General features: G+C 40.7%; 1 protein-coding gene across 2 annotated transcripts in view; it reads left to right on the plus strand.

Annotated features, from left to right (window-relative positions):
- The window catches only part of JHY (junctional cadherin complex regulator), a 75,825-nt gene that overhangs the window by 15,011 nt on the left and 45,876 nt on the right, over nucleotides 1-14,938 (plus strand). For both annotated transcript variants that reach the window (XM_039471090.2, XM_074400745.1), the window contains exon 3: nucleotides 4,080-4,599. In XM_039471090.2, the coding sequence (XP_039327024.2) occupies nucleotides 4,080-4,599 (520 nt within the window). The remainder of the gene's footprint in view (nucleotides 1-4,079; nucleotides 4,600-14,938) is intronic.

Genomic DNA, 14,938 nt, shown 5'->3' on the forward strand with positions numbered 1-14,938 from the left:
TTGTGTTGGGAAAGGAGGAGCCGCTTATTTCAAGAAGTTCTTCATTATAACATGTGAACTAAAAACTCAAAATGACAATTCAGCAAGGCATGACAGTTTTGGCTTTTTGTTGCAGTTTTTGACTTTATATCAAATCAAAGAAATCTGGGTCCACATTAAGTAAATTAACATTAGGGGGGGCCATTAGTTTGTTTACCCAGAATAAAATTATGCCCTCTGTAAACGGGAATATCAAATAGCATAAAAAGCCTAGGTGATTTACATTTTCTTTTTGATTAGAGGATTACATATACTGTACTCAAGGAAGGAAAAATCTCTGTCATTTAGCTTTTGAAGATCAAAGAGGCTATTAAATATGCCGTATTACCAGCTTTTTTTTTTTTTTTTTTTTTTTTTTTGGTTAAGACTGGGGATGCTTTACAAATTAAGATTGTCATGGGGAAAAGGGAGACTTTATTTTGGGTCACATGAACTGAGTATAGACTAGCTCGCTTTTCTCAGGCAGGACCATATGCTTAACCTTTTATTCAAATAGGCCCCTCCTGCAGGGTCAAGTGCATTCTGACCTATCAACCGAGCTTCATGTCAGAGCTGACAAACAAGAGGCTGTGAACCTTTCAGTGAGCCGTGCATGATCTGGTCTGATTTGAAGCCTCGGGGATCTTTCTGTAGTACATTAGATACATTCTACAAAGACAAAATGAAGTAAAAAGCAAAATCACTGAAAAGAAGAATGAATCTATATAGGTATTCAGTCGAGATAAAACCTTGCTTTCCCCCAAAAAGGAGCAGTCTGAAGCAAACGTTGTCTAGGCAACAATTCACAGTTTTCTTTCTAAACAGCCAGATGTCTATATAGTCATGCATTGCCTGACAACAGGGGTATAGTCTGAGAAATTCATCCTTAGGTGATTTCGTCATTGTGGGAACATCATAGAGTGCACTTATACAAACCTAGGTAGTGGAGCCTACTACACACCAGGCTGTGTGGGATAGCCTATTGCTCCTAGGCTACAAATTTGTACAGTGTGTTACTTCACTAAACACTGGAGGGAATTGTAATACAATGGTAAGTATTTGTGCATCTAAACATAGAAAAGGTACCACAAAAATACAACATAAAAGTTATTTAAATGGCACACCTATGTCGGCACTGACCATGAATGGAGGTTGTAGGACTGTACGTTTCTCTGGGTGAGGCAGTGAGTGAGCGGGGAGCGAATTTCAAGGCCAAGGACATTACTGTATGCTACTGTGGACTTTATAAACACTGTACAATTAGACCCTTCTAAATGTATTTTTTATTGTTGTTTTGTTTTTTTGAGACTGAGTTTAGCTCTGTCACCCAGGCTGGAGGGCGGTGGCATGATCTTGACTCACTGCAACCTCTGTCTCCTGGGTTTAAGCGATGCTCATGCCTCAGCCTCCCAAGTAGCTGGGATTACAGGCACCCGCCACCACGCCCAGCTAATTTTTGTATTTTTGGTACAGACGGGGTTTCACCATGTTGGCCAGACTGGTCTTGAACTCCTGACCTCAGGTGATCCACCCACCTTGGCCTCCCAAAATGCTGAGATTACAGGCATGAGCCACCGTGCCCAGCCTCTAAATTTATTTTTTTTAATATTTCTTCGTTAATAAATTGACCTTAGCTACTTTAACTTTTTACTTTATGAACTTTTAATTTTTTTAACTTTTTAACTCTGGTAATAACGTAGCTTAAAACACAAATAACGTTGTACAGCTGTATAAAAATTTCTTATATCCTTATTCAATAAGCTTTTTTCTATTAAATATTTTAAAACTTTTTTGTTTAAAACACATGCACATTAGTCTAGGCCTAAACAGGATTAGGATCATCAGTATCACTGTCTTCCAGTGTCCATTCTCTGTCTCACTGGAAGGTCTTCAGGGCAGATAACACATATGGAGCTGTCATCTCCTAGGATAACAATGCCTTCTTCTGGAATCCCTCCTGAAGGACCTGCCTGAGGCTGTTTCACAGTTAACGTTTTAAAAAATAAGTTGGAGTGCACTCTAAAATAATGATAAACAATTTAGTATAGTGGTTGGTTATGGTGGCTCACACCCATAATCCCAAAACTTTGGGAAGCTGAGGTGAGTGGATCACAGGAGGCCAGGAGATCAACATGGTAAAACCTCGTCTGTACTAAAAATAAAAAAATAAAAATAAATAGCCAGGCATGTTAATACACACTGAGGCACGAGAATCTCTTGAACTCAGGAGGCAGAGGTTGCAGTGATCCAAGATCACACTATTGCACTCCAGCCTGAGCGAAAGAGCAAAATCTTGTCTCGAAAATATATATATATATATATATATATATATATATGGCATAGTATATTAGTCTGTTCTTGCATTGCTACAAAGGAATACCTGAGACTGGATAATTTATTTTTATTTTTATTTTTTTTTGAGACGGAGTTTCGCACTTGTTACCCAGGCTGGAGTGCAATGGCGCAATCTCGGCTCACCGCAACCTCCACCTCCTGGGTTCAGGCAATTCTCCTGCCTCAGCCTCCTGAGTAGCTGGGATTACAGGCACTCACCACCTAATTTTTTATATTTATAGTAGAGACGGGGTTTCACAATGTTGATCAGGTTGGTCTCGATCTCTTGACCTCGTGATCCACCCGCCTCGGCCTCCCAAAGTGCTGGGATTACAGGCTTGAGACACCGCGCCCGGCGTTGGATAATTTATTTTTAAAAAAAGAAGTTTAACTGGCTCACAGTTCTGCAGACTCTACAGGAAGCATGATTCTGGCATCTGCTTGGCTTCTGGGGAAACCTCAGGAAACTCACAATCATGGCAAAAGGCAAAGAGGAAGCAGGCCTTTTATGGTAGGAGCAGGACCGAGAGAGGGTGGGGAGCTGCTATACATTCTTAAACAACCAGATCTCACTATAATTCACTCACTACTCAGTACCAAGGAGGGATGGTGCTAAGCCATTCATGAGAACTCTGTCCCCATGATCCAGTCACCACCTACCAGGCCCTACCTGCAACATTGGGGATTATAGTTCGACATGAGATTTGGGTGGGGGCACAGGTCCAAACCATATCATATAGTGAATACAAAGGCCAGTAACATAGTTGTTGATTATCATTATTAAGGATTATGTGCTGTACATACTTGTATGTGCTATCCTTTTAAAGGACTGGCAGTGCGTAGGTTTGTTTATACGAGCAGCACCACAAACGTGAGCAACACGTTTGCTGTAGTCAAAGGGCTACAGCATCACTAGGTGATAGGAAATTTTCAACTCCATTACAGTCTCGTAGGACCTCAGCGTACATGTGGCTTGTCCTTGACCAAAGCATTGTTCGTCAGTGTATGAAATATACTGCCAGCCAAAGTGTGACACACAGTTTTATCTTCACCAGCTGAAATACTGAGTCATTGTTGGTGTACACAAGTAACTGCATTCATTGACCCACAGTGATTATTAGTTTAGCATTATAGACATTTTTCAGTTGTTTTCTGACACTTAGAACTATTATCCCCCATTTTTATTCCATATTTAAATGAACTTGGATAATTAAGGCCTTTTGCCCTTGTGTGTAGTGTGTGGGTCTAATTTGGGCCTGGGATCTGTCTTTATGTTTATTAATTATTTGTTTATCTTAAGAGACAGGGTCTTACCCTGTCTTCCCAGGCTGCAGTGCAATGTCGTGATTATAGCTCACTGTAGCCTCTAAATCCTTAGCTCAAGCAATCCTCCTGCCTCAGCTCCCTGAGTAACTTTGACTACAAGTATGACCATACCCAGCTAATTTTGAAAAAAAAATTGTTGTAAAGATGGGATCTCAATGTGTTGCCCAGGCTGGTTTTGAACTTCTTGCTTCAAGCAATCCTCCTGCCTCAGCTTCCCAAAGTGTTGGGATTACAGGTATGAGCTTCTGCACCCTGCTGGGATTTGTGTTTAACATACAGATAATAAAAGGAAAATTATAGAAAAAAAGACTGAGATTGATTTCAAATGAAATGATCAACTGACTATAATGAGTGAATTTATTGTGAATAAGGACTTGATATTTCTTTTCTGCTTTGGGCAGGCAACAACCAATAGAAGACAAATATTCAGGCCTCCGCTATGATCCCAACTGGAAGAGTAAAAAGGAGGAAGGGCAGCTGCTACCTGTGGAAGCATTGCCCGAGTCTACGGATAGTTCTTTAGAAAATCTGCCTTTGGTTCCCCTCTACCCTTCCAAGGAGACTTCAATGGAACTCTCAGGGGAAAAAGGAGAGCAGAAAGAGAGTTCACAGAGTTTAGCTTCTTTACTTGGTAGTGAGTTTTTAAGCCCCGGCTATGAGCATAGTGCTCGTCGCAGCAAGCCGTTTTCAGAGCTGAGCGACAGTGACCTGGAAGAGAAGTCGAGCAGCCTTTCTCAGTCCGTGAAGAGCTCAAGTTCACATAACGAGGTTTTCCTGCTGGGATCACGTGGCCCTCGGCGAAGGAAGTCCAAACAATATTTTGTGGAAAAAAACAAGCTGACTTTGGGATTATCCACTCCTAAAATGGACTCTTATCTTCAACTTCACAATAAAAAAAGAGGGGAATCTCACACAGAACAGGTACGTTGCGGCTACTTTAAAAAATGTCTTCTGAAACATTAAACTAAAATTTGCATTTGTTTGAAAAGTCTAGATATCACTTCTTTCAGGATGACGATGTCATAGCAGCCACCTGGTTGGCTAAAACAAACGCTTCCACAGCATGCCCTGTATGTTCCCCTTGTTGTGGAAGGAGGGGAATTATACCATAAATTCTTATGCCCAAAATAAAAGCCATCAATGGTTTACAGTATAATCGCTACAAGTCAATTATTGCTGTCAGTTATTAAATCAAACCTTGCTGTAACTGTTACAAGTAATTATAAATCCATTGCTATGTCAATTATTATATCCAAAATTCTCCATTCGAAGAAATCTAGAACTTTTTTAAACTGTGTTTTCCAAACGATAAAATACAGAACTTAAGCATTTGATTTCCTGTGTCGATTACCTTTATTACTAGTCATAGCAGTGATTTTCAACCCTGTTAAATGCCCTAGCACATTGTGGGTAACATGGCACAGGCCCCAGCTCACATACAGAAGCGATTCTCAACTCAGATTCTATATACAAATTAGGAGGCCGGGGAGTGGGTAGGGTATACCATAAGGTGTTTGTTTTTTTAAATCTTCGGCTGTTTCTATAACCCCCACTGAAAGTCACCACATCGTTTTTATGGTCCTGTGTAAATGATATGATTAAACATTAGTCTGTTTATTTATAAAATTGGGACCATAATAAATGCCTTCTCTTCCTCATCAGGTTATTTTGAGAGTAAATTCTCTGCCACATGATGGATTCAAAACCTTTTGGAGTCAGTAAACTTAGTTCTATTTCACTGGTGGACATAAAGATCTTATCACCCACCTCCTATGGATATGTCCATGGATACAGGATAAGAGTGGGTTTGGAGTAGTAGAATCCACCACTATTATTGGAAAAAGAGCTTGAGACTTATCATCTGCTAATGTGAGGTCATTTTCAAATACAAAGGAGAGGTTATTATGTTAAATGTGGTTGCCCTTAGACCTATTCCAAATTCCAATTGGTATTTTTTCACATACTCTAATCTGTTCTAACCTCTAAGCATTTTCTAATGGAATGAAATAGATGAGATGGATGAACATTTGTGGTTTTTCTTTATTCAGAGACTCACTTTTTTTGTCTTAAAGAATTATGTCTGGTGGCTGGGCATGTTGGCTCATAATCCCAGCACTTTGGGAGGTCGAGGTGGGAGGATCACTTGAGGCCATGAGTTCAAGACCAGCCTGGCCAATATGGTAAAACTCCATCCATACCAAAAATAGAAAAATTAACCGGGTGTGGTGATGTACACCTGTAATCCCAGATACTAGGGAGGCTGAGGCACAAGAATTGCTTGAACCTGGTAGGCGGAGGTTGCAGTGAGCTGAGATGGTGCCACTGCACTCCAGCCTAGGTGAGACTCTGTCTCAAAATAAATAAATAAAATGGCCGGGCGCGGTGGCTCAAGCCTGTAATCCCAGCACTTTGGGAGGCCGAGGCGGGTGGATCACGAGGTCAAGAGATCGAGACCATCCTGGTCAACATGATGAGACCCCGTCTCTACTAAAAATACAAAAAAATCAGCTGGGCATGGTGGCGCCTGCCTGTAATCCCAGCTACTCAGGAGGCTGAGGCAGGAGAATTGCCTAAACCCAGGAGGCGGAGGTTGCGGTGAGCCGAGATCGCGCCATTGCACTCCAGCCGGGTAACAAGAGCGAAACTCCGTCTCAAATAAATAAATAAATAAATAAATAAATAAATAAATAAATAAATAAAAATAAAAAAATAATTATGTCTGGTGAGCTTTGGGCTTAAAAATATTTTTGGCTGGGCGCCTGTAATCCCAGCACTTTGGGAGGCCGAGGCAGATGGATCACCTGAGGTCAGGAGTTCAAGACCAGCCTGACCAACATGGTGAAACCCTGTACTAAAAATGTTTTTAAAAATAGCTGAGCCTAGTGGTGGATGCCTGTAATACCAGCTACTTGGGAGGCTGAGGTAGGAGAATCGCTTGAACCCAGGAGGCAGAGGGTGCAGTGAGCCAAAATTGCATCACTGCACTCCAGCCTGGGCAACAACAACAAAAACTCCATCTCAAAAACAAAAAAAAATAAAAATAACTAAATAAAAATTTAAAAAAGAATCGTATCACATCTTTGCCATTGTAACTTATATGAAATTTTGAATTTTGCTTGATTGCTCATTTAAAAATGTAAATAAATTCAACAGTTCAGTATCTTTGAAAAAAAAGTTTTTTTGAGACAGCGTCCGGCCTTTCACCCAAGCTGGAGTGCTCAGGTGAAAGCAGGATCATAGCTCACTATAGCCTCGATCTCTTGGGCTCAAGCAATCTTCCTGCCTCAGCCTCAGCAAGTAGATGGGACCACAGGCATGCGCCACCACATCTAGCTAAATTTTTTAAAAATGTCTTTGTAAAGATGGGGCTCTCATCATGTTACCCAGGCTGACCTTAAACTCCTGGGCTCAAATGATCCTCACGCCTTGGCCTCCCAAAGTGTTAGGATTACAGAAATGAGCCACCATACCTGACCTGAAAAATATTTATAGCAAGTAATTTATTTCAAACTAGGACAATATTTTTCATTACTAAAAAGTGTTCTTAAAAGAGCTGATCCGAAAGGAGAACATTTGGGGGTTTTCTTCATTCAGAAACTCTCTTTTTAGTCTGAGGTCAAAAGAAATAGTTATATTTCCAGCAGTAATCAGGAAGAATATTTATTATGAACTCTTTAATTGTTGATTTCTTAATTGCTAGGTTTGTTAGTAGTTATACGTTAATTTACTTAACAATATTAGGGTGTATTGTTGGTGATTCCACAGCTTAGTTTTCTTTTCGTTGTGCCATGGAGGAAACTTTCTTTTCTTTTTTTTTTTTTTTTTTTTTTTTTTTGAGACAGAATTTTGCTCCTGCTGCCCAGGCTGAGGGGCAATGGCACAATTTCGGCTCACCACAAGCTCCGCCTCTTGGGTTCAAGCAATTCTCCTGCCTCAGCCTCCTGAGTAGCCAGAATTACAGGCATGTACCACCATGCAAGGATAATTTTGTATTTTTAGTAGAGATGGGGTTTCTCCATTTTGGTCAGGCTGGTCTCAGACTCCCGACCTCAGGTGATCCGCCCACCTCGGCCTCCCAAAGTGCTGGGATTACAGGCATAAGCCACCACACCTGGGCTGAGAAAATTTTCTCTAAGGTGTTATATTACTCTCTGAAGGGGCCATTGACTTTCTCTACCACTTTCTCCAGGTTCAAATGTCTAAGGGCTAATTGTATTTAAAATAGTTCCTTCATCATTTTCCAACATATTTGTCCTTCTTGCTCCTATTATTTTTTTTAAGAGATTAGTCCTTTTTTTTTTTTTTTTTTGAGATGGGGTCTTGCTATGTTGCTGGAGTGTAGTTGTTATGCAAGATTCAATCATCACACACTGCAGCCTTGAACTTCTTGGCTCGAGTGATCCTCCTGCCTCAGCCACCTGAGTGGGACTGTAGGTGTGCACCACTGACCTGGCTTCCTATTCTTTTAAAAAGTATAGAAATGACTTTGACCTAACCATGACATAATGATATGTGTAACTTATTTTAGTGAATTCTAGTGAGTAGCAAAAATGATGTGTTGCTTTGGAAACAGTATTCATATGTAGATGTGTGTGGATCTCTCCTCCCGATTCAGATTTTATGTTCCCTATGGGCAGGAGCTAGGGTTTGGGCTCATTTTTAATCTTCATAGTCACTAGCCTAACACACTGTAAAGGCTGAATAAATATAAGGGAAATTAAAAATGTTGTAAAATGTAGTTATAAGTTAATTTACTAAACAATATTAGGGTGTATTGTGATTCTGCAGCTTAATTTTCTTTTTGTTGTGCCATGGAGGAAACTTTCTCTTTTCTTTTCTTTTTTTTTTTTTTTTTTTTTTTTTTTTTTGAGATGGAGTTTTGCTCTTGCTGCCCAGGCTGGAGTACAATGGCATGATTTTGGCTCACCACAACGTCTGCTTCCTGGGTTCAAGTGATCACCTTCCATCACCTCCAGACTGTCTATTCTTTATTATAACTTGAAGTTTATATGGGGTAAATGGCATTTCTGGAGCAGTAGTTTGCAAACCTGGCTGGATATCAAAATCACCTGAGAATTTTTAAAAGTTTTTTTTTTTTTTCCTCACTCAGACCAGTTTATATTTCTGAGAACCTGAGCATCAGTTTTCCTTTTTTTTTTTTTTTTAAAGCTCTTTGAGTATTTCTAATGTGAAGCCAACTTTGAGAAGCACTGTTCTAGACTAGCGCAGCGGTTCTCAGCCTTGGATTTACATTGGAATCATCTGGAGAATTTAAAAAGCACTGAAATTCCAATTCAGGTCATCCAAGCTGCGCTCTAAATATGGGGAGTCCGCCACATTCCCCAAGTGTTTCTAATATTTAGCTGAGATTGAGAATCGCTGATCTAGAGCAGTGGTTCTCAAATATTAGTGGGCACCAGAATCATCTGGAGGACTTCTTTAAAAAGCTTTCTGGACCTTGCCCCCTGAAATCTGATTCAGCAGGTATAGCGTGGGGCCCAGGGATTTGACTTTTCTGTATGGGCCCAGGTGATACTGCCACTGCTATCAGGTCTACACTTTTGAGAACCACTAGCCTTTTGCTTCTCACGACTTACCAAAGTGCTTATGAACCACTTCAGACTCTCGTTAAAACACAGATTGTGATCCAGTAGGGCTGGGGTGAGACACAGTGTGCATTTCTAACAAGTTCCCAGGAGATGCAAGGCTGCTGGTTCATGGGCCACATTTCAATTAGCAGGGGCTAGACCAGAGAACACAAATGTTTTATCAAAATCTAAAAGTCAAAGTTGTGTAAGTCATTATCTACAGAGCATTGATGTTTTCCATGGCTGATAGGATTATTCAGTTGATTTGTGGACAGGAGGTGGGAAGCTGGGGTATCAAGTGTGGAGGTTCTTTGTTTGTTTTGTTTTGTTTTTTGTTTGAGACAAGTGTCTCACTCTGTTGCAAAGGCTGGAGTACAGTGGCATCTCAGCTCACTGCAGCCTCCACTTCCTACCACCACGCCTGGCTAGTTTTTGTATTTTTTGGTAGAGATTTTAGGAAATCCTTGAAGTCAGTAAGAAAAAGACCAAATTCTAAGGAAAAATACACAGAATTTATAAATGAACAATCTGTGAATAAGCAAGGATAATAAAGAAAGCTCCAGGCTGGGCACAGTGGCACACTCCTGTAATCCCAGCACTTTGGGAAGCCGGGGTGGGCAGATCACCTGAGGTCAGGAGTTTGAGACCAGCCTGACCAACATGGAGAAACCCCATCTCTACTAAAAATACAAAATTAGCCAGCCATGGTGGCGCATGACTGTAATCCCCGCTACTTGGGAAGCTGAGGCAGGAGAATCGCTTGAACCTGGGAAGCGGAAGTTGCAGTGAGCAAGAGCGAAACGCCATCTCAAAAAAAAAAAAAAAGCAAGCTCTGGAAATTAAGATTAATGAGCGGAGCAATCTGTGAATTGTTCATTTAAACTTTTTGTGTATTTTTCTTTGTTAATAAAAGTTAACAAAGAAAAATTAATATATATGGCTGTTTCACATATGAGAAGTTACCCAACTCAGTTGATAAGAGAAACGCAAATTAATACTATAATGAGATTCTGTTTTTCAACTATAATTAAACTATCAAAATTGTATAAATGTAATGACCCTGTGGGCAAAAACGTACAGTCGAGCTGGTGAGAGAATAAATTAGTATAACCAGTATTGAGGACAATTTGTTAATGTCTGCTTAAAACACAAATGTACTCCTTGAGAAAGTAAAACATAATGGCTAAGGGTATGGACTCTGGAGCCAGGTTAGTTGGCACTGCTACATGCTAGCTGTCTGACCCTCTGCAAGTTACTAAACCTCTTTGTTCCTCAGTTTCCCTATCTTTAAAATGAGAACAATAATAGGACTTACCTCATAGGCATATTAAGAAGATTAAGTAAATGAATCGGACCTAGTGCAGTGGCTCATTCCTGTAAACCCAGCACTTTGGGAGGCCGATCACTTGAGGTGAGGAGTTTGTGACCAGCCTGGCCAACATGGTGAAACCCCATCTCTACTAAAAAATACAAAAATTAGCCAGGTGTGGAGGTGGGCATCTGCAATCCTAGGTACTTGGGAGGCTGAGGCAGGAGAATCGCTTGAACTCAGGAGGCAGAGGTTGCAGTGAGCTAAGATTGCACTGTTGCACTCCAGCCTGGGCAACAGATTCAGTCTCAAAAAATAAAGCCGGGCACAGTGGCTCAAGCCTGTAATCCCAGCGCTTTGGGAGGCCGAGGCAGGTGGATCACGAGATCAAGAGATCGAGACCATCCTGGTCAACATGGTGAAACCCCGTCTCTACTAAAAATACAACAAAATTAGCTGGGCATGGTGGCGCATGCCTGTAGTCCCAGCTACTCAGGAGGCTGAGGCAGGAGAATTGCCTGAACCCAGGAGGCGGAGGTTGCGGTTAGCCGAGATTGCGCCATTGCACTCCAGCCTGGGTAACAAGAGTGAAACTCCGTCTCAAAAAAAAATTAAATAAATAAATAAATAAATAAATACGTTAATGTATAGAGATTGCTAAGATCAGTGCCTGGCCCATAGCAAGTATATAGTATACATATAAGTATAAAAGTGTTCAAAATTATTATTTTTATTTGACCCAACACATTTCACTCCTAGGAATTTATCCTAGATATTTGTGTGCAGTTTCGAAATCACACTTGTACAAAATTGTTCATTTCTGCCTTATTTGTAATAGCAAAAGATTGGAAACCACCCAAATAGCTGTCATTTGGGGAATAAATAAGTTATGGTACATCCATATGGTAGAGTACACTGTAGCCATTTAAAAAAAAAAAAAAGGACACTCTCCATGAACTATGAGGGATAACTTACCAGGATTTATTGTTAAGAAAGAAATTCAAGGTGCAGAACAGTAATGTGTTATGTTAAAGGCAGAGAAGGGCCAGGCATGGTGGCTCACGCCTGTAATCCCAGCACTTTGGGAGGCCGAGGCAGGTGAATCACTTGAGGTCAGAAGTTTGAGACCAGCCTGGCCAATGGCAAAACTCTGTCTCTGCTAAAAATACAAAAATTAGCTGTGAGTTACGGTGGGTGCCTGTAATCCCAGCTACTAGGCGTATGAGAATTGCTTGAGCTTGGGAGGGGGAGGTTGCCGTGAACTGAGATTGCAACACTTCAGCCTGGGCGACAGAGTGAGACTCTGTCTCCAAAAATAAAAAAAAAGTAAAAAAGGGGAATAAAAATACATATTGTATTTGTATGGCATTCATAAGAAATTGTGGAAGGCGATAAAAGTAGCTAATTGTAAGGGGTGGAGGGGGAATGGGTGGGAGCACAACTTTGTACTATATACCTTTTCAAATCTCTTAATTTTGAGCCATGCTTATGTATTACCTTTGAAAAATTAAAATGGAAAAAAGCAACAAAAATAGGAGACATTTGTAATATAAATTTTGTAGTAACCCATAGAACTTCACACCCCCGATTGCTCACCCCCTAAATTGCATTTTATGCTTGTAATTAATGGCTTAAGGTAGAACTATTGATTTTTAAAGTAAATTGTTCTGCAGTCTGTCATTTTGCATAGATCTCCTGATTGTACATTAAAAACATTGGAAAAATCACCTTTGAATAATACATGACAAAATTTTAATCACATAATGTGTGAAGCAAGGAACCAATGGAAAAACCAACACACACTAGAGGGCACCTGAGGATCACGGTCAGGCAGTAACTTTGCTGTGAATAATCAGTTCCTACTTTTATTCATGATTTTGTTCATTAGCCTAAAATATTTGTCTGAAACTCCTTCTACTTTGAGTCTATTTGTAATACACCGTTAAAGAAAACTGTGTTTTGAAAAATGAACTACCTTTCTATCTTGATTCTAATGTTAAAGGTTAATGAAGGTGAAATTTAGTATGGGTTCAGAAGAGTTAGAAATGCTTTACACTTGTTACTCGACTCTTTCCTTGTAATTTCTTAGAAAGAAATTACAGATAGTTTACAGTGATACGGTTACTGAATGGACTATAATCAAGAAAATATAAAGGCACAAACAATTCACATTCCTATCTTCGATTAACACATCTTTGTGGCTGTTGCTGAGACAGCACGTCAGTCAGCCAACATTTACTGAGCACCAAATACGTATTAAATATTAGGTACTCTTCTCAATGCTGGGATATAACAGAAAACAAGACAGGCAGAGCTCCCATCTTGAAGGAGTTTACATTCCAGTCATATGACAAAGAACAATGTAACAAAGTGATTTTAGATACTGATAATACTTCAAAAGAAATGGAATAAACTGTATTTAAGAAAGTAGTGAGAGGGAATAAAGTCCTTTATTTAATAAAGTAATGACATTAATAAGTAAACTGGGGATCTGGGGTGATGGCTCATGCCTGTAATCCCAGCACTTTCAGAGGCTGGGGCAGGTGGATCACCTGAGGTCAGGAGTTCAAGACCAGCCTGGCCAACATGGTGAAACCTTGTCTATACTAAAAATACAAAACCTAGCTGGGCGTTGTGGTGTGTGCCTGTAATCACACCTACTCGGGAGGCTGAGGTGTGAGAATCGCTTGAACCTGGGAGGCAGAGGCTGCAGTGAGCTGAGATCTTGCCACTGCACTCCAGACTCCCTCTCAAAAAAATAAAAATAAAATAAAATAATAAACTCGAATGTCTAGGCAGGTGCTTGGAGAATGTCTCTCTGAGGACGTATCATTCGCGTGGAGATGCAGATGGGTGAGAAAGAGAAAAGCATGCAAGATCCAGAGGAAGAGCTTTGGTGTTCCCCATCCTTGGTAGCACCATTCTTGCTAGGGAACAACAAAATATTGTGGAAAATAAAACCCAAACAAAATACTGATTTGAGAGTCAAACAATCAAAGAGGAAATCCTGGCTCTTCAGTATAGCCCATATTAGCTCAACCTCATCTCCACCAAAAAATACAAAAATTAGCTGGCTGTGATGGGGCACACCTATAGTCCAGCTACTCCGGAGGCTGAGGCAGAAGGATCACTTAAGCCGGGAGGCCCAGGCTGCAGTGAGTGGATCTCGCCACTGCACTCCATCCTGGGTAACAGAGTAAGACCCTGTGTCCAAAGAAGAGAAAACAAGTAAAATTTAAAAATAAATAAAAATAAACCTTACCTTCCTTGTCCGTATATGGGGTCAGTTTCTGCCTTGGAGGGCTATTTGAAGAATGTATGCAGAGCTACCGATTCAGGGCAGACACTCAGAGAAGGGAAGCTATTATTATCACTAGGCATTCTTTACCCATGGGAGAAGATTCCACCCAGGAAAGAGGCCCTTCTAATCAACTTTCTCTTTTCTTCAGCCTGCATTGCCTCAAAATGAAAGAGTTATTACTTCAGACAGAGTAAAGACAAAGTGTAGCCAAAACAGTAATGTCTACATGCCCTAGTAGGCCATTGGATGGTGAGACTCTCAGAAGACTGCCTGCAAAGGGGACCTATCCAGGCACATCTCACTCTTGCCATGCTGTCTCCTGAGTGTCCCCAGTCAATCAAACACTGTCCTAGGGATTACAGAGCCTTACAATCTTGTATGCAACTAGTTGACAGTATTTAACAATTGCATGTGGTCTCAGATACTGTTTCAAATATTCACACTTTATGGCTCGGTGCGGGGGCTCACACATGTAATCCCAGCACTTTAGGAGGCCAAGGCGGGTAGATCATGACGTCAGGAGATGGAGTCCATCCTGGCCAATATGGTAAAACCCCTTCTCTAGTAAAATACAAAAAACTAGCCGGGTGTGATGGTACATGCCTATAGTCCCAGCTACTTGGGTGGCTGAGGCAGGGGAATCGCTTGAACCCGGGAGGCGGAGGTTACAGTGAGCCGAGATGGTGCCACTGCACTCCAGTCTGGTGACAGAGCAAGACTCCGTCTCTAAATAAATAAATAAAATATATACACATACACTTTACAATAAGGAATTTATTAATAATTCTGGATTCTATATTTGATACTTTGGTTTTTAAGTACAATTTCTTAGGGTAATTCTTTCAACATTGCTTAATGTGATGCCTTGTGACTGTCAAGATAAAATTCAAACTCTCAGAGTGGTACGAAAGGCCCTTCTCGACCTGGCTCCTTCCTGCTCCTGTAGCCTCATCCTTCATCCCTCCCCACTTGTGTCCTATACCCTGGTCATAATCTAGGAACAGTGCCCAGACCCAGCATTTCCTCTGGCCCCTTCTTTGTTCATCTAATGGGCTACTCTTC

The sequence above is a fragment of the Saimiri boliviensis genome, chromosome 6 (assembly GCF_048565385.1).
Source record: "Saimiri boliviensis isolate mSaiBol1 chromosome 6, mSaiBol1.pri, whole genome shotgun sequence".
NCBI classification, from domain to species: domain Eukaryota; kingdom Metazoa; phylum Chordata; class Mammalia; order Primates; family Cebidae; genus Saimiri; species Saimiri boliviensis.